A 27,664-nucleotide genomic window follows, 5' to 3' on the forward strand; every position below is an offset into this window, starting at 1 on the left:
TAATTAGAAACTACGACTTAGGAATTAGCACTTAGTAGGTAAATATGTATATGTTCGGTGTTTCGATCCGACTCGGCAGAATTTCACTTACAATCGGCTGTTTTGACGTAGCTCGTAACGTAATACGAAATACTACGTTTTAGGAATTAGATTCTAAAGTAACTCTTGTTCGATCTGGTTTGTTATAGAGGTTGCAGTGGTCCAGCAGCGGGGCACATCGTGAACTTTGTTATCTGAAAGGACGTAGCGAGGACCAGTGTCAGAATTATGTACGAGTATTCGGCAGACAAGGGCCTGATCGATTTCTTGTTTGTGGAACGAACGCATACAAGCCGCTCTGCAGGCAATTCACCATCAAGGTAAGCGCTCTAGATCTTTTTTTTAATCGGCGGAAATATCAAGGTTGTTTGATAAGTAGCTCTTTGTTTCAAACTACCAGATTCCAGTCACTTTAATGTTCGACCACCATAGTTAACCGCGCATGCGAAAGCAAATCGTTAAGTGAAATTGAGCTTTGTGGCAAACCATGCTTGCCTGTACTGTACAGCCTTTCTATTTCTATTGTTGGTATAAAGCTATTATAACGTCATTATTCATAAATTGCGCACCGGTAAAATAGAAACCAAAAATACCAATTTTATGTTTTCGGAAAAGATTTTCGATCTTTATGTGCAAAAAATATTTAAATATATATTTTTAATCAAATTTGCCCGATCTTCACTCGTATGCTATTGACAAATATTCATTAATTCTTAATGAAAGCTCGTAATTTTTAAATCTGATTATCCGATTCGATCGAAAGATCTCTACACTGAAGGGTATTTATTACAAATAATATTCTGTATCGTTCGTTTGCTGATACTTGAATTAAACGCATACAGTACTTTTTAAACGATTATTTAAATAATGATCTATATTTTGACATTGCTGAAATAATGGATTAATTAGGGTTCATCGACCTAGAGTGAAATATCTTTCGTAGAAAGTTCATAGGGCAAGTGTATTTTTTTTCGTATCGTAACAAATTGTTCCGCATGTTTTGAACATTAATTAGTCGAAGAATGGTGATAAATCAAAAAGATACCTAAACGAATATGCAACATATTTTTCCGGCACAACGACCCAACAACGATAATAAACCATGTTTGTAAGAAATATTTAATTATTATATATTATATTATATATATTTATTTATTAAATTTAAATATGTAATTGCTCCAAAGGTTTCTGTTCTTCTTTCTATATATTATGTTGTATAATGTGCGTTGAGTTTGGAATTACTATTAATATTATCAAAGGAATTTTAGCCTTTGTCCTTTTAGCCTTTAAATTTTTGCCTTTTGTTTCAGTAATAAAGTAGAGAACGCAGAAATATCGTGACGCTTGGATATTTAAGCGATATTAGTTAGTTGCATACAAAAACTAATAAAAATACAGTATATGTAGAGAATGTACAGTTATATCAGAGACAGACGCAATTCTATTTAATTTATGACAATTAAAATGGATAAATATTAACACCGTTGTGATCGTTCGATTCGATAATTATTTAAATAATTTTTGATTCTGAATAATTGAACATTCCCATAATTTTCTACTTATAAATATAACGATATCAGGCTTACGAATAGCATCCATTAAAATATTGCTTATTTAATATTAATTGTACGATTGATGTATTGCGGTTTGTTTCCATTTTATTATAATGAGTAATTATTAAATCAATATCCATTAAAATTCTTACAAATGAGAATAGCAAATAACAACGATAATGAATGTAATAGGATTGAAACAATCAACTATATGCATACAAATTGATCTAAATAATATCGAACTCTGATTAACGTTTATTATAAAATATCAAATAATACTAGGAATAATTATCTTCAGAAAGTCATCGCACGAGATAAATTCCTTAAATTTGATACGAACGTATGCAACAAACGATTAAGAAGCTATACGAAGCAAGTTAAACATCTGAAGTGGTGTATGCGGTCAACAGCTGTATATATAAAACGCTTTTGTTTCGTATTGCAAAATCAAATAATCTATAATTTCATAACGTTAATCTGTTTCAACAAATAGACGCAGTAGGCCCATATTTCTACCTTCTTTACATTTAATTGATTACACGATATATAAAAGATTTTATCACAGTCTTACCCTATATGCAGATAAAACTGTTCGTATTAATTTGCAATGTTTCATATTTTAATCTTTATAGATACATTAATGTATGTCGGTCGTTGTTCTCGAAACAAAATTGATTATCTAGAACACAACATGGCACGGCCATACATGGATACTTAATGAGCAAGCGTTCAACAAAGGCGGACGATGGTCAGATTTTGGTTTTGCTTCGTTTGTTTATTTAATAATCAGGCGCACACAGCTGCGTACGCACACACATGTTTCTAGGCGAAGCGTAACGCGAGAGGAAAGGGTGGCATTTTAGCAGCGTTACTGCAAAGTCAGACAGGGAGAGCAAACTGAACAGCAAATAACGTTAGAAACGTAGAATTTGCGGATAATTTATTGCTCGATGTTAAATATTAGCGCAACAAACAGAACGTGTAATACGTAATAAGCGAGAACGATATGAGAACTATAATCAGATTCTCGTCGATTCTACTTAATGATAACCGGGATCAGGTTGTTTGAAGATTGGTTTAACTTACGTTAGGCTAATGAACCGTGGTGTTTATCATTTTAGATTAAGAAGCTAATAGAAATTAAAATCATACACTTGGCTTGATTCTCTTTTTTCTTTTTAGTAACTACGCATTTTATAAATTTCCAGAGTCATAATTATCTTCACAAATATATTATATTTGCATCATCGTTCGTTATTTCCAGCAAGCATATAAATATAATTTTTATAATATCAATCAATGAAAAAGTTTTTACTTAGAACAATTTTATACAATTTTGCAAAGTTACGTTGCTCTTGCTTGATGATGATAAAATACGAAACATCTCATTGATCGTCTGTTATCTATCAAATTTCGGTGATAATTGTTATAACGCGTGTTAATGTTCCGACGGGAAAGTCGATTAAAAAAGTTCTGATTAGAAAAAGAACGAAACTGTATCGGGTTGTTGACTCGGGAAAATACAAGTAGTAGAAGTTGGGGGTTTTATGGCATCTTTTACGAGGTTAGAGTAGACCGAAGTTCTTCCCAACTTTTTACTTTATCACGGTGCACTACTAATATCATATAATAACTCATAAAACACGGTTAATACTGTATCTATCTGTACTAGTTTACTCCTGCAAGCTATCGTATATTGCTCGCTTTCGTATTTTTCTTTCCCTTCTTTTCTTAGGAACAACGATCTTTCATAGTAGCATAATAATGTATTTTTCTAAATATATGTTTCATTAACCTTCATCCAGTATTTATCAAACAATCACGTAACATTACTTTTTAATTTTCAATGGCTTAGATTAATACCTGAAACAATTGAAATAATAATTGAACGTCTTTGAGGAAGGTATCTATTTTACGGACGTTCGATATAAAAAGTATCGTAAGTCTTTGCATTGAAATTTGCGATAAAATAGAAAAGAAAGGAAGGGAGAAAGAATAAAAACCAGAAAACTAAAAAGTGAAGAAAATAATTCATAAAATGTTATTTATGAAATATTCAAGTACACCGAACGAGCATAGCCGTAAAAAGTAGAAAAATATAAAATATGATTTAAACTACGTAATACAGGATGGAAAATTAAATAACTTCAGTTCGAAGATTTTTTAAGAATATCTTTCGAAAAATGTAAGAATTTTAATTATGCAGGTTGCACGAAAGTAATTTATTCGCAGGGAAACTTGATATTTTACGAAATCTACTTATGGTCTCGAGTTGTGATATAACATTTCGGCAATTATGCTTGTGAATTTAATACATTTCTGGAGAACGTTAGTCAGCTAAACGAGTTTGTTGTCGTTATCCTTTGCGATATATTAATTCTCTCGGTCATTAGCTCGATACATCTGTCAGATTAAATGGTCAAATTTTAATGCAAATTTCATATCGAAGTTGACGTTGTTTACGTACCAGTTGCGAAATTAATAATCTCGAGATTGACCTCGTTGATTTTGATAAAAGCCTTCATAAGTTGTGAATTTTATATCTTCTGAATTCACTGCTTTGATCATATGAGATATTACTGATTATATTACCGGAATACTTGTACCTTATTTTCGTTAATTGTGTTACTTCAAAGCAACTGCAATATTTATGACATTTCGTTTTAAAAACGTTTCTTTGTAATAATATTAAAAACAGAAAGAAATATCTTGTGCGTTAAAATCCGTTTAAAATACAAATTGTCGAAAGTCAAAAGAATATTAAATTTCTATCTGTTAAGAGTTTTAAGCTTTGTTGTTCTTCATAGAATGCATGTTGCCTTTTCTTCTTTTTATAATATTTAATTATTTGTCGAAACTACAATCGCTACGAATTTCCTAACGCTGATAAATCTTGAATTCAAACGCCTGTTGTATTTCAGCTATAGAAACGATCCACTTGATCTGCATAGCTACTAAGTTTACTGTCACGTTTACATGTTCCTAACTGAATTAATTGCTACAAGCCAAGCATGTAGCATACCATTCTAGATTTACTAAAAAAATTACTAATGAAAAATCCATTCATTCCGTTTCTATATTTAATTCCAGTATCAATCTTATATTCGTGTAACGTGAAAGTTCGTATGTGGGTATAAAGCATGCTACATTATGAAGAATAAGTTAGTAAGATTATAGAATCGTTCTTGACGGCACATAACACCGGAATCTTTGAAATTTTGTCAGTGGTAAAAGGTATATTTGAAAGTATACTTTATCGATTTTTCATGTTGTAGCTTTTAATCAAATTTATTGGATCGTGTGCACCACATTGCGCTTTAATATCATTTGTTGCATCGAATTTTCGCTCCGTTGCATTCCGGATATCCGCTAAGACCAAAGAAGTTTTAACAGAGAGGGGCTATAAGATTTTCAAAAGGACTTTTGAAACGCGCCGTTCTCTGAAGAACCGTAGGCAGAGAGATGGCGAGAGAAAGAGAGAGAACGATGAACAGCTTCCAGAAAAGCGCGCTTCAGCTTGTAATACACTTTTCCCCTCGCGTTTACAGCCGACGAATCGTTCCTCTTCTCTCCCTGTTCGCCTCTTTGTGTTGTTAGCTTCGCATGCTCTACACAACCTGCTATCGCTCGAAGGCACTATTTTTAATCAGGGGTACAGATAAAAAGAGAAATTAACCGTCGATTTCGCCGATGGGCGTAACGACTTGTAGCGAATCTACATTCGGTTTCTAGTCGTCCGCTTTTAAGTCTGTGAGCCGCGTATATCCGCAGGATTCGTTAAACTCCGGTCTTCTTGTTCGGACATGTTGCGAATGCACACTGCATATAGACCGACAAGAAAAGAGATCGCTAGGTTTGTCGCAGTTTTACAACTACGATAGGTTCTTTGTTTCGGCCGCAATTCGTTTCGCGACTCTAAAATAAATCAGGCAATTTTACTGGTTCTTTTGAAAATAATACAATCGTTTTTATCTCGTTCTTGTTTCTGATGCAGAATTTATCATGGAGCGGTTGTAGAGAAGCGGTATTTTCTACAAAGTGGTTTATCGTTATAACAACTGTATAATGGTTCTTACAGTCCTCTTAATAAGACATTGTAACTCAAGTCGTTGTTTTTACCTATGCGCATAAATCCTTCGCGAATTGTTGTTATTAATTGAGTAGCTAATTCATTTATATGTATCGAAAATAATCAGACGATTTTTAAAAGAAAAGAAAAACACAATTAAGGTAATGGAGTGCGGTTAAAAGTTAATCACATACTGTACTTTCTTCGAGGTACTTTGTCTAAAAACATAGAAACCATACTATGTTCATAGAGAAAGTTAGAGTCGATTGAAATAGTAACTCGAATCGATACTGAAAAGACATGTTATCCAAGACCGTTTTATCTTGATCAAATCTTATACGTCTTTATACGTCGTTTTTCTAATCAACGCCCAGTTTATTCGTACAATATAATATAATAAGGTAAGACAATTTTTCTTGAATTTGGAGAACGAAGAAACGTTCCATCAGCTTTACGTCAAATTAGATTGAAGTTAGGTTCGCGAAAGCATCTTAGATCCAGCATAGACGTGTATATATATACTATATATGTATCTTTATAGCAAAATATATGGTTAAACAAGGAAATAATGAAAAAGCAATATCTGGAGCGGTTTGGTATTTCATGGGAAAACGAACTTGCCTATTTTTATCGATATATAAATTGAGCGTAAACTTTGTAGCAAATAAATCGCAACGGTAAGATAACTTCTTTATGCGACCGTAGAGCGCGCGACAACGACTAAGGCTAAAACGCTGGAAGAAGCAATGTAAAGGGGCGCGGGAAGGAGGCGTAGCATCGTGGCGCCCAGCGTCTTAATAATGGCACGTCGTGGAAACGCGTCGTCATGCCGGCAAGGGCGGAGAATGAGAGAGCAAAAGAAGAAGACGAAAAGTGGCATGAACTCGTGATTTATCTGCTCGCATATCCCTCTCTCTTTCTCCTGATCTCGCCAGCAAATAGCACCGGTGTCTCCTTAGGACCTCGTTAAGTGACATTTTAGAGGAAAGGCAGATAAGAACGTACGTACGTGCTTTGATGCATGTTTCGCGGCTATTACAGTCAGTTAAAATAGCTTCTGAATAGGCCTCTTAAAAATAAAGATATTTAGCCCGATTTTTCTTGCATAAATCAGCGCCAATCAACTTATTCGACTTATTTCAACGCCGTCAATCTGAAAAATGCAACAATTCGTTCGATGTAATGTCATTATCTCTTGAATATTATTTTCATTGTAGTTGCGCGTGTTTACGTTTCATTGGTCGATGATAGAACGACAGTGGAGAAAGTCGGTACAAGCGACCGATATAAAGCTCGGTGGTTGCTAGCGGAACGTAATTACGGGAACGTAGCAATCGACATTTTAGAGAAAATCGAGATAAGGTAAAGAGAAAAAGAGAGAGAGTGTGTGTATGTGTGTGTGTGTGTGCACGTGTTAGATGCATGCTTTGCACTTATTACACTGGATTATACCTTCGTAAACGAAGGGGTAAACGGATAAAGGTATTTACGGCAACTTTTTCATTATAGGCCAATACACGACAAAAACCAACTGTTTGCTGGGGGGCGGGTATAATCGACGCGAACCAGTTCCTTTGCCTTTCTTATCTCATGTCAACGATACTTTCAACGGTTCGCTCGTGATCTGTACTCTTTTTTTGGCGAAAAGGTCGTGGATTTAAAATAATCGTTTATCGCGATACTTTGGTGTCCGTTTACAATTCGACAGCGACATTAACTCTATCGATACAAAAAATGAAAATGTCTCTTCTTACATCGTTGACAAACCTATCGCTCTACGTGTGTCAATAATCCGAATTTGTATTAAAGACAGTGGATGGTGAAGTTTGAGTTGCAGTTGGAGGAATGAGAGACGGAAAGAAAAGGGATGGGAATGGTGTCGAGCGCTGGATGTGTAGGATATCGCGTTACACAATTACCGCGCGGAAGGCAAACTTGTCGGCATGTGAGAAGAGAAGCGATCGCACGTGAACCGATATCCGCGAGAGTAGCGAGAATGGACCGATCGAAGGGACAGAATGGAACGTCTGATTCTCACGTGAGCGTCAAAGTGTCACGTATCGGTCGTTTGCTCGAGTGCTTGGTGAAGTCCTGGTGTAATCAATCGAGGTCGGTTCTCTGTCTTGACACGAAAGTCTTATCGAAGGACTTGGTCGGGGCGAAGACGTCGTCGGTGTCTCCTTTCCACGACATCGATACCCTATCATCTCTTGGTCGTCCTAAAACATCTATCTTGCACGCACAAGATTCGCGACTCTTATGAGAAAACTCGAGCGCTTTAGTCTATGGGGAATTCGATCCTGTCGTTCGAACGCGAAACTCGTCAATTTTATTTCCGCCGCACTAACGTTCTTCAGCTCTTGTCCATTGGCTCAGACAAATTGAGCCTGAAGGCTGGAAATTTCGTAAAATTGATCAATTAAACCAATAAGGGTGCGAATAGTGGAAGAACGCGGGAACAGAAAAAGGAGGAGGGAGGGAGGAGAAGAAAAACTAAGCGATAGAATAGTAAAGAAATTATTGAATGGGATACGATTGAAAAATGTTCTCTGGGAAAAGTGGAATTATATTCGACGGCGGGATAATATCGCGGTAGATCCGCACGCGAAGAATGAGAACCGGTTTAAAATTTAGATGAAGTTTAATCTGATCGATTCTGTCGCTGCCTCTGTCTCGCGGATTTTAACTTGCACATCATTATGAACCGAGTTTTCAGTCTTTCTTTTTCTCGTTGCGAACTCTTATTTTTATATTTTGGATAAACTTGGATGTAGAAATGTAAACTTTCAAATATTCAAATATTCTCGGTACGTAGATTGAAAATTAACAGTGTGAAAGCAGATCTGACGATTTTAAAAATGTTTCAAACGAAATCTATCCACTGGAAAATGTTTGACAGTTGCAGCAATCGGGTGAAACGCGAAGGCAGCACGTCGCGTCGTAGAAATGAAACGCGTGATCCGTATAGAAATAAACTGGCAATTCAAATTTAAAAAATGGAAAGATCCGGATCGAAAAATCCATAGATTCGAGATATTGGCTGGCGAGTAAGTCATGTATCAGGGACTCGCTCCTCTCTTGATATTGTATATCCTCGAAGGAAAAGGTGAAGTTCCATTTCATCTCAACAGCGACTTTCTATTGTCGAAGAATTCCGTAGCCACTTTACTCGCCAGTTATTCCGTTGAATCGCAAAGCACGCAGTTCGCGGATTTTTTTTATGAAAAAACCAATATTCGCGGTTAAAGACGAACCTCTATAATAACTTGGTTATAATAAATTGATACGTTTCTCTCTCTCTCTCTCTCTTCTTAAATATAATATATAATATAAATAAAATATAATAAAACGGGAGACGGATATTTAGAGAGAAGCACGTTAATTATCAAGTTAAGTAACTGAGGTTTATTGCGTACTCCGATTCCAAGTATCCGAAACAGTCTGTTCGCAGCGAACGGAGCGAAATGTTTGAAATTCCATCGGCGACAGGGATAGACGGAATTCTCAAAATCGTGGATGACTGGGTATCGTTTTTGTCGAAGTTTATCGGAAATATTTTCTCCCCTATACGAAGAATGGAGAGCGTATCTTTTCGTCCGCTTGCAGACTACATCCGAAAGCCACAGAGCATCAGGTACTGATCCGAGCTGTCGTTTGACGCTTTATCGGAAGCCTAATTCTCACGTCCAGCTGAAGAAAAATTCGAGTAGCCGACTTTATTCAGGTCACGTGGCCTGATATGGCTTCCGAATGCGAGCCCGTACCTTTGGTCCATCTTCTTTCAACTTCTTTTCCTTCTATTTCCCCTTTCTTTCATCGTTTCCGTCGAGTCCTTTGCTAGAAGGAGTCGAGTTCCTCCTGAAGCTATGGGGCCACGTTTCTCCCTCTACTTTTTAGCTGCTTCCTTTCTCTGTTCGTAGGTTGAGTACTCTGGAGTTGGTCCAACGTTTCTTCCTACCTGGCCGGGCTTCCTTTTCTGAAATTCACCTCTTGTTCATCGAAAGACGAGTCCTATGCACCCCTCTAAGTGGCCACTCTGAAATCATCAATTTCATAGGACCTGCCGAACCACGGTTGACGCTTTCTCTTTTTCATTTTGTTTTTCTCAGTAACATTCCATTTAACCGTCCAACTCATTCCCTTCGAAACGGTCTTTTTCTCATTTGGATCTTCTACGTCGATTCTCTGTTATTGCTCCTCTTTTCTTCCCCGCGTTCAAGATTCTTGGACTTTCTTCGTCCATATTTGTTCCATGCTGTCATTTCTCGGGGTAATTCGCCCACGCTATTCCTCGCCTGCGGATAAAACTTCATCGATGTTCATTTTCGTATGTCTTCTGATCGAAAGTTTCTGACATCTTCGCTGGTTGCCCGGGGAATATCTCATGGGTTTTATACAGAGTTTTCAAGTGATCCAGTTATTCGAAGATCCTCTTCCCACTTGTTCTCCGGCTCGATGATGAATTTTTAGCGCTGTTTGCCATTCGCTCATCTTCTTCTAAATTCGTCCCACGGAATCTTCGTCCGAAACTTCGGCAGGCTACAGTATTTTCTCATAACCAGCCTCTCCGTGTAACTCAGTTAGCAGTGAAGCACACGACGCAGCATCTGACCTTACGTTTCTTCGAGTGTTCTCTCTCTGATATTTCTCAACCTTAGATCGCTGATTGCTTTTTGCATCGCATTGAATATAAACAGAAATTCACATGTTCCATACGAGAAGAATTTTTAAGAGTTCTCGCAGCAATCCTTTCGTTGGAACACGGTGCACCGTTTCATTAGCTCGCTATACGATACGTTTTAAAACAGCACCGTTAGATTTCCTCTGATTATTCATATCTCGTTTCGTTACATTGTTTCCGCTTTACCGCGTTCCCGCTCCTCGAGTCAGCCCTTTAGCTTAGTCTTTTGCCTTGTTTACTCAACGCTCCTCTTTTATGCGGTTATGAGCTTCAACTTATTTTTCCCTGTTACTTCTGTTGCCTCCCTCCTCTCTTGAGAGAAGCAGCATCCAGGAAACTTGTAGCGACGTCTCTTACCGCGACTACGCGATCTTCCGTTTCGGAATTACAGCTTCGTTTCAACTCCACTCTCCTGCGTTTTACATATTCCCTCGACTTCCATCCTCTTTCAGTTTCTTTTGCTTCAATTCGATATCGTTACTCCATGCGATCCAAGGGGAAGGGAATTGTTTAGCTTAAGAGTACCTAACCCGTGTTGGGTGTACGAGTTCAATGAACTATTCGGCATACAAATATGTATATCACAAGTTGTTGTTACTTTAGTGTTACGACGTTTCTACGCGCAATGTTCTAACGTCTTTTTCGGTTTGCCCTGCAAATCGTGCGTGCTGTGCACCGCGGTACTCCTTTCTCAATTTTTCCAAGTTTTCCACACATTGATATTATGTTACCTTGCAGGCTTCTAGTTAAAACGTGAGATTTTTTATGATTATTCTTTCTTCTCTTATTTCCTAGAAATCTGGTACCTACGAAAACATAGATCTGGAAATCTTCTTTAGGTATGTCTAATGAGTTTAACTTATTCATATGAGCAGACAGGAACACATATTGAAAGATATAAGTATTAGGTTGTCCGAAAAGTTTCTTTCGTTTTATAAAGTGATAATAAATGAACAATAATTTGTTTTATATTATTTTATTGAATTAGATATGATCCATTTCGTTATATTTCTATTATTATGTTCGTGCATAATTCAATAAACTAATATAAAACAAAAAACATTGTGCGTCTATTATTTCCTTATAAAACGAAAGAAACTTTTCGGACAACCTGATATATCGATTATATATGTTGTAATAATTTAAACATACGAATCTTGTATTAATCTGCTGCTGTGAAAAGGGAAGTAAAGTTTCTTGCTTCGCTATGTCCATATATAATTGTATAATTAACGATATCAGTGATATAATGTTTTCATTCCATTTCGTACGTTATTACGAAACTCGTTTCAGTTTCTTGCAAATGTGTAAAATGACACATTGGCCTGAAAACTAGTTTCTTTCTTTCAATTATTAATTTTTTCGTATAAATATCATTTTATACTTATATATATTATATATATTATATACTTATATTATTACGCATCTATTAATTCGCGATATTTTTGATAAGAATCTTGCTCCGTGATGCGTTTTTGTTTTCCTGTATTCGTTATTTCAATGCAAGGAGTCCCGGCATATTCTGTACCCCTTTTCCTCGATTCGTAACTCGACTCTCCATCCTTCCCTCTCCCAATATTTGACACTGAAACCGTCCCTTCGTTCGACCTTTTCTCGTCTCTCGTTTGCTACCTGATCTCATATTCCCGAGGGAGTTGTCAATCAACATTCCCGCCACTTTCGTGGCTCGTATATCAGCAACTAGAAGCATGTAACGATGTACCGTAATTATTGTCCCGTATGCAGTGTCATCGTTCGATTCTTCCTTTACGAATCTGTTGAATTAATTTTTCCTATCTGTTTTCTCATCTCACAGATATCTCTGACACCTTTAGTTAGCTATTTAAAGCTCTTTACATATTTTCCATACTATACAATACGCGAATTAAATCGAACTGCAGGAAAATTGGTTGAAATAAATAATAGCATATGTCGTGGATACGGTAAACGCAACTCTTCTTTATCGTTTCGATGTCAAAACCGTAAAGGATAGTTGGAAAGAAAGTCTGTACCTTGTTCAAGGTATTCTTGGCATTGTGTTATCTGATGAGGAACGCCATCGTCGTGTTTGCTTAAGATAATCGCTGAAACGAATTAACACGAAGCCGAACTGGGGTTAGATCTGAGGCGAAATCTCATTTAGTTTAACGATAGCTTCATGAGTCAGCCTATATATATGAGTTATTGTTTTCTGCTTTACAGTTATCTCAACTCGATAGGTATCGTCTGTGAGAAAATGGGAAGCCATTAGATGCCGTAACGACCTTCCGATATCGACTATTAATAAGGAGAAAATTAAGCACGATTTAAGCACAATGTAGAATCGTACAGCAGTTAATAGGCGTATACGATGAAAGCGTTGCAAAAAGTGGAATAGAGTATAGAGAACTCGTCGATTGGAAAATCAAAGGAACGTATTGAATGGTAGAGACGCGAGATGAATTGGAAAACAGTGTATGAATGAGAGTGGACGGTGTATCGTTGTTACGGTGTCTCGAATCTTTCCCCGAGGTTGCGGACCGAGTTGTTGATCGAATAAATCCGTTTTCCATCATATGGCGCCTATGTACTGCGGTGCTTGGATTCCCGGTTTCTATCTTACAGGTCATCCGTGCTTCCATTCTTGCACTGTATTGCCTTCTATTTCATTCGCTGTATAAGGCGAACCCCGGTACAACGACGATCGTTCCACTTCCGTTTCCCTGATTTTCATTTTCAATCTTGGTTTTTTGCAATTCAAAACCGTTGGCCTGGACGACAGGCAATAACTTACGATTCTCGAGCCAACCGATTGGCCTTTATTCGGATCTATTTTCAATCTTGAAATCCTGCCGAAGTAGTTGTCCGACGAACAACTTGCTGCTTTCCGGATGTATTTACCGAGGCTATCAGATCAGGCATGTTGATATACGAACAGAAGGATAAACGTATGATACAGACCTAGATTCTCGTGTGTACAAGTATCAAAGCTAATACCCAAGTTGCAGTTGCAACTTTCAAGGGAATATGTAAACCGATGGCCGTAATCGCCTCGTTTGCCACTGTTTTCCATCTAACCTTTACCTGTTTCCTATTTATTGTTCCATGCAGAACAACTGCCCGCGAGCAGTCTTTTAGCTGTGATTGGAAAATATATTTACATATTTACGTAACATGAAAGTTTAACATTTTGCACGAATTGGAAATTTGATAAAAAATGACGAAGAGGCTTTTACTACGATGTTTCCATCAAGTATATCAAAATATAATTACCATTTCTAGCTGTTGTTCCACCTTTTGTCATACGGTTTTCTGTTTAAAATTTCAAATAAATACAGTAGCTGTGGAAAGTTTATTTCGCTTTAAATTATACGTTAATACGGATGATTCGTCCGATAAAAATTTAGTAACGTTATATTTTGTAAGCTTACGGTACTCTCTTCTATTATACTCGTTCGATAAATCTTCGTTTCACTACGAACGCCTGCACTTGTATCCCTGTATGCGTGTTTATTGTAATCCACGTTTATTGTAATCCTCATAATATACTTTTCATATTCCACAATTTTGTACAATTCTCTTATCGAATGACAACCATGTAACGTTAAAAAATATAATTTTCGTATTTTGTATTTCGTGGATTTATCGAACGCTATGATAAGATGGCGCGACATAGCGCGCACTAATCGCCTTTATTCTTTGAAATCGCAGCTCAGAAGCTGAATGTCAATATCCCGACTCTATTACTCTATTCCCTTCTTCCTTTTGTTCCATTCTCTTCTATTCTTATCACCCGTTCCTGTGGGAGCCACCGAGAGAATAGGAAAGCGTCGTGTGGCGAAGGTTACGTACACACTTTTCATTGTCCTGGCGTATCAACGCACATCAATGGAGTTCTTCTAATATTTTTCTCTCATTTCCTTGCTCCAATGTCGGCAATCCTATCGAATATTCGTTTGAAGTTAACCAGTTTCCATTGTTCCAATTCTTGGTTCAAAGGAACCCATGTAAGCGTTCTCTCTCTTCCTCTTTTCTCGTGTGTATCCTTCCCTTCCCTTCCCACGCTTGTTCCAACTTGTACCATAGTCTTCCTGAGGGAGTTGTCGGGACGAATACTGCTCGTGCTCCCTTCTTCGCCCGATGTATACGTACATGAATGGCGCAGCGAAGATTTTTCATACCGTCATGCCGCATTTCCAGAGATACAACCGAAGAATATTGCTTTCTTCCATGTTGCACCGAAACGCGCAACTATTCCGACGTCTACTTTAATATTTTCTTTATTTTCAAACACGCCGGTTATCTTCTCTTTCGAATTAAAAATCATCGTGATAACCATTTTACGTTTGGTATTTACTATACGTCTCTTTCTTTGAACGAGGATAAATCTACTGCAGCACGTTCGTTCGAGATAAGAATTCACAATTGGAGTTCATTCGATAGCAAGTAATTGCGATTAATAATTAGAAGAAAGAAAATTTGTTCCTGCAATGTGATTTCGAACAAACTGCAAACGTAACACGATAGTTCGCTCGTTGCTCGATATTATATGTTAATAGAATTGATTTGAAAAGTTGCCCGTGCTTCGTTACCTCGGCATTGTTCGCGCAAAATTGCCGCACTGAGTTTTAATTCGCCGCTTTTATTTTTATTCCGCGCGGTTGCCGTACGTCTTGCAGCGAGTTCCTTGCTCCCTTGCATTCCTGTGGGAATTATCGTGCGAACACCACACCTCTTTCTCGTTCGCGTGAAATGTAGACGCGAAATTCTCCCTTAGCGGTTGTTCTCCGGCGCTCATTGTTGCTCCGCACTTACAGAACCCAACCTTTCCGCTCGTTGAATTTTACTTTCTTTAATTTTGTATTAAAAACTTCATCAAATATTCGTGGTTTCATATTTTATTCACTTTCCGCTGCGTTCCATGCTTTTTCTCCCCCTTAATGCCTTAACTCTCCCTTAATCTTGATCCGCACTGCCGCGGCAATTTTCTTACTTTTCACGCGGAAAACACACGTACACCAGCCTGTCTTTATCGATTCTGTACCTTTTATTTTAATATACAGGACAAATCAAGTAACTGAAAGTAGATGCACTCTGTGTTCGTTTCAAAGCCGGTAAAGCTGGTGCTGGAAAATCGAGTGCTGCACTATCCCCCACTCTTTTCATCTTTTCATCGCGATCTCGTTCGTGTTTCCAGTGAAATTGTGTTTTTGTTTCTCGTACAGAAATTTCTCCTCGATTGAAGTACTTCTCCTCAAATCCTCTTCTGAAAACGACAGGCACGCAGAGACAAAAGCGACGACGGAATTCGTTGATCTTCTATCGGTCGTGTCTTTTACATGTAACACCTTACCTTTTACGGTAACGTTATTAATACCAAATTTGAGGTGTTTGTTAGCTTTTTTTAACCATATCGGATCCGATATACTTCTCAAAATGCACGTTTCTCGAACGAAGAGAAAAGAAAACTGAAACATCTCTTAAAATATACAACTGTGGAGCAAGTTGCTCCGAAGGTTTTGCTACATTTTGGAGAGAGAACGCGTATGACATTCGTGTAAAGAAAAGTGGAATTGCAGGTTACGGGTGTGTCGTTGCTCTTATGAAAGACCGAGGCCACGAAAACACAAAACCTTGTTATACTGTTCAGCTTTTTGTGGCAATTACGTGACTCGTTTCGTATACAGGGATGTGCGATTACCTCTGCTTCCAGCGACATTAAAAATTCGACTAAATATCGTCCGCTTGCGATTTTCCTTTATTCTTCTTTTCAATCTCTCCGGCTCGCTGTTCTTATCTTCTCGTTAGTAGAAGACCCTCGTATTCTCGGGGGAAGCTGCGAGAAAACCGCCCTCACTACCTTCATAAAACATATACAAAGACAGAATACCTTTCGTTATTGTAGCTGCAATGAATTCCATTGTTACATTCGTACGTTTTCAGTTTTTTATCAGCGACAATACAGATGCCGCGAAACGTTTTTCCATCGATTCGCAATTGCATCCAGATTCCCCATTTCCTCAATTAATATTTTCTCCGTTCTTCTCGTCCTTCCTTTTCCTTTGTTCGATACTTATGCCGCGCCAACTTCCGTTGAAGATTTACATCCTCTTTGTTATCACGAGACAGCGGTCCGTGATTTCAGGGTTATTAAATGGTCGAGAAATGTGCCTGAAAAAAAAGACATACATTGCTAAAAATTAGAGAAGTTCCGGATAGAGAATCGTTATCTTTCTTATTTAGGTGTTTAAAGATTTTCTATTCACCGAGTAATTGTTCGAATTTAACAGTTAACTACTGTTTTATCTGCTTTCTCCTATCGTTAATAATCCCCATTTAGCGAAGAAGTTTGAAATTGCAGAGAAAATTTTCTGCATTTCTGTTTGACTAATCGTTTAAAAATATTGAAGCGTAACGAAAGTAGGGAAAAGCTTTCCGTTTCTTGATGCGAGTATATTTTTCATCGGTACGCGGTAGAAAGCGATCGTTTTTTAAAAGACAGACTGGACATTTCAAGCTTTATAAACAGAACCCATTTGCGATTCGTACGCGTATGCACGTAATGTGTGAAAATATGTTTCAGAATATTGCGTGCACGCGTATTCAAGCTTAATTTAAACAAGCTACATTATATTCGAGAGAGTTGCATTCGACGGATAGAGGTGCAAATCAAATTTAATCAAATATCGAGATTTTAAAAGCAGCGCAGGTGTACGCAAAAACTTTGCGACACCGTGTTGAAACGAAATTCCCACTTACTATCTGGTTGTTTGTTTTCGCCGCAGAGAAAATCTTTTACGCAGATTGAAATAACAACGTCTTTTTCCTTATGATTTCTTCCTACGCGTAAATTAGGCGCTTTCAAAATTCCGTCTAAATGTTAACTTCTTAGGTACGATGCGCCACTATGATGGCTCACTCTACTACTCATTGGCTCACCGTTTCAACTAAACGATATTTTTCATTTGTCTTGCTTCATACTTTTCTTGTCCTAGCAATATTTTATAACAGTGTTAACAATATGCAGACAGAATACATAGTCTTTGTTTTTGATACGCCAGCGTCGGATATCAATTGTTGCTTTCCGTTAACACTTTGACTGTCACGTTGGTCATATGTGACTTCTTACAATGGTAAAAATTGAATGAAAATTGGCAGTTAAGGCATTTTGAATATAACCGATAAATAGAAGATACTTTGAAATAAAAAGTGCCCCATTGAACAATCAAACATCTTCATTAGAACATCAATAAAAAAAAATGCGAAGAAATGTTGCATCTAACAATGCACTGTATTTGCATCAATATCTTTGAGAGGCAATATACGAATATTATTATAAACACGCCTTAGAAAATAATTGTGAATGCTGCTTTATAATCGTATAATTGAAGTTAGAAGTGTGAACATACCTTACTATTATATATAGAATGGGCAAATACTGTTTACTAATATCTTCTACACGTTTCAACAATATATTCTGCACGTTTTGCTTACGACGAAATGATGAATGCGAATGGTTTGTTGAAATAAACGAAGCCTTGTTATAATACGTCGCTATCAACTGTTACCAAGACGCCAATAAGATAAACGGAATCTTGTCTTACACCATCAATTTATTATTATTTTGCCATTATGTGCTTTGAATAATAAAAATACTTCCTGGTGCGAAGTCCTGAACGAAACATGTGATTTCGGCGTGGAAGTCAAAGTGTTAAAATAAATATTATATATTTATATATTTTATATATATGACTTGACTTATCTATATTTTTGACTTATGATTTATAAAATATATAAATATATAATATTTATTTTAACACTTTGACTTCCACGCCGAAATCACATGTTTATGTATATTTTATATATTTATAAATATTATAAACATTATTAGATGCTCTTTTTAACATGCCGATTCGTATCATTATAATTTTTTAGAATCTTCAAGCTGAAAATGTCGCTATAAAATAGAAAACAAAGAGCAATTTGAAAAACACTATCGCGCTATGAGTGTGAAAATTGTGACATGGGTGTATATGTGTCGTACCGTGTTTTGAAATATATCACTCTCAATTGTATTATTAATTGTTAAAGTAAATTATTAAAGTTCAAGTATATGCATGCTATCTTTAAGAAGAATTATAATTTAATTATCAAAAACTTCATTTCAATGTGCTTGCGTACAGAACAGCATTATCCGTCACACATTGCAGTGCTGTATCGTTTACGCGTGAAACTCTGCCGTACAGAGAAACAGTCCCGCACAAAATTCAACCGTAACTAAGAGATTAATCCAATGGAATGAAAGTACTTGTGCGTTCCTAGCTGTTAGACCCGCTAAATTCTCAAACTCCGTTTTGCCATCGAGTTATCCTGCCTTACCTCTAATAGCCTCGTATCGGGTGTTTCACGCGATCCGTCAATGACGTGGTTACCGAGCAAGATATAAAATGCAAATTGGAAATAAACAGCATCATGACCACCTACTCTACGGTACGATGATATCGGTTGAGAGCGCGAAGAACGTAGCCGTGACCAACCCTCTTTTCCATTAATTATTATCAGCTTGACAAGCAAAACCTTTCACTCGTTGGAAACAAAGTACAGCGTTTCGCTCGTTTACAATGCCATTCACAATTTCCTTTATTATCCAGCCTGTATCGAATTTTCTATCGGCTGCAGAGAAAAGCACCGAGGTCGTATTCGAATTATTCTGTTTCGAATTACGCGCAGCGAGAGACGATCCCCCTCGCAGGCTGTGTGTAGAGAAGGGTAGGTTCTCCGCTTGCACAGGATCTATGGGTTATTGTCGCAACGTATCTATCCGCGTTACGCTTGAATCCATGTGTTGCCGCAGTTGGTGTCGAGTTTCGTTGCTGCACAACCCGCCACATAGGTGCAACTGTGAGTGACCTCCCCACGCAATTGCATGCAAGTTATACGGCTAATGCGAAATGGCAAGTGGTAGGACCTCGTCGAAACTCCATCATAGGCGCTTGCTCGTAATTATAAACAGACGCTCGTACGTGTAGAAATTATCGACCGGAGATGGCCTGTTGACTTTTACCGGGACGGAGGCTGTAGGAAGTATACGATGGCTTAAGAGCTCGTTTTCCCGTTGCTATCCAAGGGTTGCGATATTTTCGAGTTCCGACTTGTTCACGTGCCACACATGTTGTTCATTTCGTTATTTAAACACGACGCGCATCTCGATAAAGTATGGCATTCGTAAATTTTGCCCTTTGCGCGCATTTTTTTTCCTTCCGTCGAGAACTTTAGCTTTTATTGAAACACGTTTTCGTTACGGAAACAAAGTCTCAGACAAACAGAGTGCACGCAGCTACGTACGCAGTTAATTTGTAGAAATTGAAACCCGAAGCTTTTCAAATTCTACATGTCGATTGGTTTGCTTATTCTGTTCGAACTGTGTTTGCCGAAGCGATACGCGGCTTCGTTGCGTGATTACAGAAACTTCTCTAAGGAAATATGTTTCTGGCAATTGTCTATTTCATATTATTTATCTAGCTTCTAAGCAAATTTATTCAATTTGTGAAAAACAGCTTGAATTTCGTCGAACGACAGCCACCGATATCTTTTAGCAGAATTGCGGATAATAAAGTGATTTGAAGGATTGTCAGCGTTCGAATTGTGACAATCGGGACAGTTCTTTGCTCGATTCGTTAGGTGCGAGTCAGTTTTTCTATTTTTGGTAACTCGTGTAACGTGTTTCGATGCAGTACAAGGATACAATATGTAGAAAAACTAGCAATCCGCGCTGCTTGTTCCATAGAAAATGCACAATGGTACCTGCATAGCAAATGCCGAAGCAAGTTGGAAAATCTGCATTTATGCAACACAACGCTAGACGTTAATACCACGCAGCGTGTTTCGAAGCTGATTTGGCGATATTTAAATTTGATTAATCAATAAATTCATTTGATCAATTGATAAACCGAACGACAATTTTATTCCGTTCTAACATCATTCTATTGTTATACTTATCGTTATATTTCATCGTACGTAGTACTTATTTAAACAATATTAAAAAAGTATTTTCTTTAACCCTTTCGTTTCGGCAGTCCAGTCCGCTTAAGTGCTCTCCCTGTACAGAGGCGCGCGCCACAAATGCGCACAGTGACGTGATTGCTGTATAAATGTTTTCCTAAGTCTTAAATAACAACTGCGCTGAATAAAACAATAATAAAACAATCTTTGCTCCAATATGATAAGTATAATTTACATCTTTAATATGAAAAGGCTTACAAAATTACAAGTAGTATATTACATATTCACATATTTACAAGACTTTACGATAAAATGTTTATAGGCGTGGTCGCCGCCTATAAGCGGCACCCGCACCCACAGGTCAGGTTAACCTTTCCTTGCTTTTATCTCTTGTGATCTACGCCTAATTTTATTGTATATTAACTGAACAAAGACTTTTACTTTTTGTATATTAGCAACTCGTACTTATAATAATAGAAAAGAACGCGAAATAAGATGAAACGTATCACGCACCTACTCTGTTACCTCACATACTCTAATCCTAAGCTTTGCTTGGTTGTGAATTGCTATAATGTGTCGGATGTTTTAGAAATTCTTTTAGAAATCTTCTCGCAAACGGTTAGCCAAGTGTAACGCTCGTTGTTGCGGTGTAACGCTCCAACAACGATCGCGTGCGGTAATTGCCAGCAAATCGCCCATTGGAAAAGTTGAGGTCGCTCGTTCATTAGTAGAATATATCGCGACCGATTTTCAAAAGCTTCTCTAGAGGCAGCCGCATTTGCGGATCGCGAGATCGTTGTTTATTCTCTCTGTCGCCCGGCCACGAATAGGGCAAAGATTGACAGAGATTAACAGAATATTTTACGATTTTGTTACCGCGGTAGCGAAATTCGCTCGCGAACTCTTTAGCGAGATTATAATCTAGGCGTTTGCCAAAGAATAGCCACGCGGAATATCAAGCATAGCAGCCAACACTTGGCAACATAATCAAGCCCCGAACCTCTCTTCCTTTTCATCGTTGAATAGTTACCCTTTGTCGTATAATAAGAAGATTCAAGAGCAGCAAGACCATCCCTCGCGGTGTAACATCGCCTGATACGTGGTGCACGGTCGAAGGTTTTCAAATGATTTTATTAGCCGGCTGGTAATTGGCCCGATATAATTTCCTGGCCGCACCGTTCGCGTTTTATTATCATCGTATTTCCTCGTTTCAAAGGATACACTTTCGATTGCACGCTCCCTGCGGCGTGCCGATTACCTGCGTCATTTCTGTGTAACATGGTGCTTTATTTTTATAGACAGATTAAAAATCTCTCTTCCCGCGATGAATTCGCTAGTGTATTCTTTCGAATTAACCGTATATTTTCTTTTTCGATATTGTTGAGAATTGTGGATCTTAGTTGTCGAAATAAATCTATACGAACACTCACATTACATGTAGAAGTGATATTAAAATAGTTTCAGATTTATTGAATATGCGATTTACAAGATATTCGTAGATACACATTCTCAGCACTCTTTTTGTCTCATCATCTTCGTGCCATCATGCGTATGGAACAGTTGGATTTTTCTGTTTTACGAGGCGCTGTACGATACCCACATACTCTCACACACACTCATACCATATATGTGTCACTACTACGCGGCTAATTGTGTAGCACACAAAATTACACCGATCTCGATAGATATATATAAGGTTGTCCGAAAAGTGTCTTTCTTTTACAGACACGTCTTTTACAACGATGCATCTTTATATAAACATGAAACCTAATCTGTCAAACGTTGTGATCTTTATCTTGATAGAACAAAATGGATCATACGTTATTCGATAAAATAATATAAAACGAAAAATCCATTGTTTCCTTATAAAACGAAAGAAACTTTTCGGACGATCCAATATCTTCGTTATCTTCAATAAGTTTATTGCTATCACTGTTTCTTCCATTACATCGTCGCGTCATATCTGTCTTTTGTTTTCAGCAGCAATGCTGTGTCGTTTCTTTTATCTTTCTCTTCTTCGTATGCTTAACTCGTGTAATTTTAAAAATTGCAGCCTATTGGTTGGCAACTAAGTGATTGCGGATTTTGACATTACCACCTAATGACAAAATCCGCAATCACTTAGTTGCCAAGTCAATATTTCACAAAGTCGCAGACCGTCTCCGTGGAACAATTTGCTAAATATCATAGCATCCTAATGTAATATTTTATCGAAAAAACGGATAATACCAGCTGACCATTGGACGTTGAATAGACGATGGGAAAAAGTTTTCAGGGCGCTGATGTGAGCACGATTCTAAGCAGACATTCGCCGGAACTGTGATGCGGGATATCGATCGCCATTATCGCGGACTTAATGAACCTCGAGGCCCACACCTTACTCGCTGAATATGACTGTTCTGTGCAATAAATAGACAAGTGGCACACTCGATTCGCGTCCAACTGTCGTCCTTCGAACAGCGCTTATAAGTTCGTGCTCGGTAATTTCGATATCGAGTGTCTCTATTGACAATCGGATCGTGCGCCAGAGATACGATCAAACATCCAACCAAGTTCGTGCAACAATCGTTGGCGACAACGATGCTCGTTAGACTGCTGTGAATATTACATCGATGCATCGGTTATTAATGCCGAGTCGGTTTTAAAAGACGACATTTCGCGTTATTAATTTAGGTTGGAAAGAAGAACACGGATCACCGTTAACGCGGATTTAACGAGTCCATTTGAAAGTTGCCGCTTTCTTATTCGTTATAAGCTCGTCTCGTTCGAAAAGTGGCTCTCCGTTCACTTTGTCTCGCGGTTTTCAGCTCTCGACGCTCGTTCGTTTCTTCTTTCATATCGAGAGCCGATTGCCGATCGTCGTTGCACGAATTATATACCTACCTCTTTAAGAAAGTTATCCTCGTTAATTTCAACTTTGTGCTCGTAAGTTGGATTCCGACAAGAAGCAGGAAATTCTCTGGTGATATTTTGGCATGCTTGTCAATGACTTTTCTTTCTTTCTTTTTTTTATCAATTCCTCTGATTAATTAACTATTTCAAACGGTCGAAGAATTCTTTTCAGCCAAGTCTGTCATGAGTCGTTACAAATGGACCGTTTCCATAGTCGTGTCCTGCCAAGTAATTAACTCGGAGCTCTGGTTCATCAAAGTTGAATAGACATCGGGCGGAAACTTTGATCGCGTAAATTCTCGTCGAAACCGCTACCGGGCCAACCAATTCTAACTGCAGAAAGCCACGTCTAACGTCGCGTTCCCGAAGCCTTACCATTCGTTTCGAGAAACATTCTCGCCGAGAGCGACATGGAGGTTATTAGAGAAAATCTTGAGAAAATTTCTCGGCACAGAAGCAAACGTTCGATGAAAATTATGATTAACGAAGAAATCGATATCACAACGGGAGGTCCCTGACTGACTTTGCCACGGAACATTCGTGAGCTGAAGCGTCGGGTCGATTCTAAAGAACCCGAGTACACCAGAACGCTGCTAAATATAAATTACCATTAGCTCGACTATAATAAATTAACTATCGTCGCGGAAACTATGCGTTGAACGGTGGAAAAGGAGCGCGGAGGCCGGCCGACTAGTCCGTCTCTCGCGGTCAGCTGGATTAATTCCACGAGGTATGCCGGCGATCTGTATAGGAATGAGGGAAATCAGCGTTGGCGGTCACGGAGTGATCTCCAGGAAATGCCGCGCCGTGCCGCTACCTCGCCAGCTTTTGCTCGCGTGATTCGCTCTGAAACTATGTTCGATTTTAAACGATATTTACAACACAGTTCGAACAAAATATCGACCACACGAACCGTCGACTCCGAATGAATTCGAGTAGATCAGGTTTTTCAACTCTCCAAGTCCAAATCTCATCGAATGCAGTCAGATCTCTGAGGTGTCAGGCTACGTTAACACTAGAACTATCACACCGGTCAAATTGACTGGTTTTACAATTTTATCTTAAAATTCCTACTTCATGTTATATTTTTTCCCGCAATGGTGTAATGACTTTCGCAACGATAATTGAAAGAGTAATATAATGAATTGTATTTTGTTTTTTATGTATTCAAACTGAAGATAATTTTGTATCAAGGCTACTTATACCAATACCAGTGAAAATGACTGGTACTTGTTAAAGTGTAAAAGGGTTCTGCAATCTGTTTATCGAACTCCAATTAATCAGATTCCTGGTTTTGTACAACTTCCCTCACGTTTTTAAAATCTTTACTGCGTATCATCCGATATGATGATATCAGTTATTAGGAAAATTCCAGATCAATCGCTAGATGCTAACACTAGAAATACCACACCAGTCAAAATGACTGGTTCTACAATTTTATAAACGTGTCAACCCTCGTTTAGGAATCATGGTCCCAGATGGATTGATAATACCAAAAATGTACTACATAACATGGAATTCCTTCTGTAAGAAGGTAATAAATCAATAAATATAAAAGTATTCTATTATTATGTATTTTTCAAAGAGCAATCATTTTGACTGGTTTTGGTAGAAATAGTTTCGTGTTAACTATCGGTAGTTTTAGTGTTAACCAATTTATTTTGGTCTACTTGGCCAAGCCCGCGTGCCAGAAAACACGGCCATCTCGTGTTTTGGTATGAGGATTTTACAATTTGCTTTTTGTTCGTGCGGTCGCACGTTTTTCACGAACTTGCTCAACCTCGAGGTCGAATTTATGCCGCAGTAGGAACGGCGGAAATGTACTATTTTGGAAGAATTTGAATCATCCGCACTGTGACCGCGTTGGTCGGTATAAATAATTTCTAAAACTATACTGTAGCCTGCAGAATCATAACAATAATCAAGGATAGCCACAGAAGTATAGGAATCAGCGTGTAAAAGTATCTGTTTAGAGAACTCGTTCGAGAGATTTCGTTCATTTTTCAACAAAAACGCGAAGTGTGAGTATTCATGAGCTTTAACCTTGATTCGTTACGAACGTTAAAGTCAGGTTTGTTGCGAGCGTCGAACTCATCAGCCTCGAGTAAGATGCATCTAGTTTCTACGATTAAGTTGTGAACGGGGAGCAACGTGGTTTTACGATAACTTTGTAATTTGTTGCATATAGATATGATTTTCTTGCAAAGCGTATAATTTTAGACGATACTTGAGATGTCAGTGCGTGAAACGGCAGAGTATGATGCGAAATGAATATTACATCGAGCATTACGAAGACGATAAGAGATAATAGAATTGAAATTTTCATACTACTCGCGCTATTACGCTCGACTAAACCTTCCTTACTTTCTAAGCGTCGATAATAGTAAAGTAATTCAATTTATTCAAGTTGCACTGATTAACCAAGTAACCAAGTTAAAGCTGATCGACCATTTCATTAAGAAACTCGCAATTATGCTGAAATAATCGCTTAAATTTGATTGATATCTAAATGCGTATATCTGTAGTTGCTGGTTCAAGACAGACGAACAGAGAATCGTATTTAGATCAGCGTAATACGTATTCAATTCTGTACCAACCGAAATAGACGTTAACCGCTACCGTTCTGCGGAATATCGATCATCATTAGCGTGAACGCAGTCTCTTCTCTGCTGGTAGCTAAGCAGAAACTAGCGGTGCGACCCTAAATTGATTCGAGATCAACCAACATAAAGAAAGTTAATTTATCTAGATTCTAACAGAATTTACGGTTAAATGAAATTTCTATTCCGGAAGACTGCAAACCTACCTCGCAAGTCTTCTTGGAGTTTGTCGGATTCTCGAAAGTCGCCTGATTAATCGATCGAAAATAAATCACTCGTAATTTCGAGGAATTATTAGCGTTGCACGATTAAATAAACCACGCTATTTCTACTGTTCAAACTCGTGCAACGATTCTAACGATTACGAGGAATGTCGATTGCCATTACCAAGAAATAGCTGCTGGCTCTTGACGATTATTCGTGAACCTTCTTATTGATATAATTACAAACGTACAAGGTTGCGGAATAGTTCACACCAGCGTCCAGCTCTCGTTACGACCATAATTTCCGACGACGATGCCACAGGCACGGCCCATTGCAACGTAATTCCAAGTTGACAAATGGTTTTCGGTTTTTCGTATTTCGCACGAACGCTTGCGTTTGCTTTGGTCAACTTAATCCGGTTTATGCATTTCACTGACGTGTTTGCTGCGTGCTATTTCCCACGCGAACGTAGTGTGTCTGTTAATCGCTTTTAAATATTATTATTGTTCTACCGTTAACATTTCCATTTAATAGTGTCGACTGATTTATTAGCTGACTTTTTGATCCGCGTAACATTTTCGTAATTTCGACGTTGCACGTTCGCTTTCGTCCTTTATCAATCTATTAAATTCATCGTTTTAACGGACAGGAGGGGGTGGGGGGCTGGTCTTTCATCTTTTATAAATCGCTACGGGATATATTAATACTATAAGAGGCTTGTTGCAAACATAAATTATAACATTGATAAATTCTCGCGTAATATCGTTCGCGATTATTCGATTCCACACGAATCAGGCAGAACATTTCATTCGTTTAACACCAGAACTACCACACCAGTCAAATTGACTGGTTTTACAATTTTATCTTAAAATTCCTACTTCATGTTATATTTTTTCCCGCAATGATGTAATGACTTTCGCAACAATAACTAAAAAAATAATATAATGAATTTTATTTTGTTTTTTATGTATTCAAACTGAAAATAATTTTGTACCAAGGTTACTTATACCAATACCAGTGAAAATGACTGGTACTTGTTAAAGTGTAAGAGGGTTTTGCAATCTGTTTATCGAACTCCAATTAATCAGATTCCTGGTTTTGTACAACTTCCCCCACGTTTTTAAAATTTGTACTGCGTATCATTCGATATGACGACATCAGATATCAGGAAAATTCCGGATCGATCGCTAGATCGCTAGATGCTAACACCAGAAATACCACACCAGTCGAAATGACTTGTTCTACAATTTTATAAACGTGTCAACCCTCGTTTAGGAATCATGGTTCCAGATGGATTGATAATACCAAAAATGTACTACATAACATGGAATTCCTTCTGTAAGAAGGTAATAAATCAATAAATATAAAAGTATTCTATTATTATGTATTTTTTAAAGACCAGTCATTTTGGTACAAATAGCTTCCTGTTAACTATCGGTAGTTCTAGTGTTAACGCTTATTTATAGATAATTTGGTAGCTATAAAGTTATAGAAATTATATATAGCTAACTTAATTGTTTGGTAAATCTGAAGGTTAACTAGTCGAAGGATTGAACGAGAACGGCAGTTCCGAGGAGACACACGATACAGTCTCCCCATTGTGTACTCGACATAGCGTTCTAAATGGACACCTCCCTCGACAGCG

At 37.8% G+C, this 27,664-nt stretch overlaps 1 protein-coding gene across 6 annotated transcripts in view; it reads left to right on the plus strand.

Annotated features, from left to right (window-relative positions):
• Positions 1-27,664, plus strand: part of LOC122575672 (semaphorin-1A-like) — a 389,957-nt gene that overhangs the window by 208,213 nt on the left and 154,080 nt on the right. For all 6 annotated transcript variants that reach the window (XM_043745017.1, XM_043744985.1, XM_043744978.1 and 3 more), the window contains one exon: positions 189-359. In XM_043745017.1, the coding sequence (XP_043600952.1) occupies positions 189-359 (171 nt within the window). The remainder of the gene's footprint in view (positions 1-188; positions 360-27,664) is intronic.

This window comes from Bombus pyrosoma, linkage group LG2, assembly GCF_014825855.1.
Source record: "Bombus pyrosoma isolate SC7728 linkage group LG2, ASM1482585v1, whole genome shotgun sequence".
Lineage (NCBI taxonomy): Eukaryota > Metazoa > Arthropoda > Insecta > Hymenoptera > Apidae > Bombus > Bombus pyrosoma.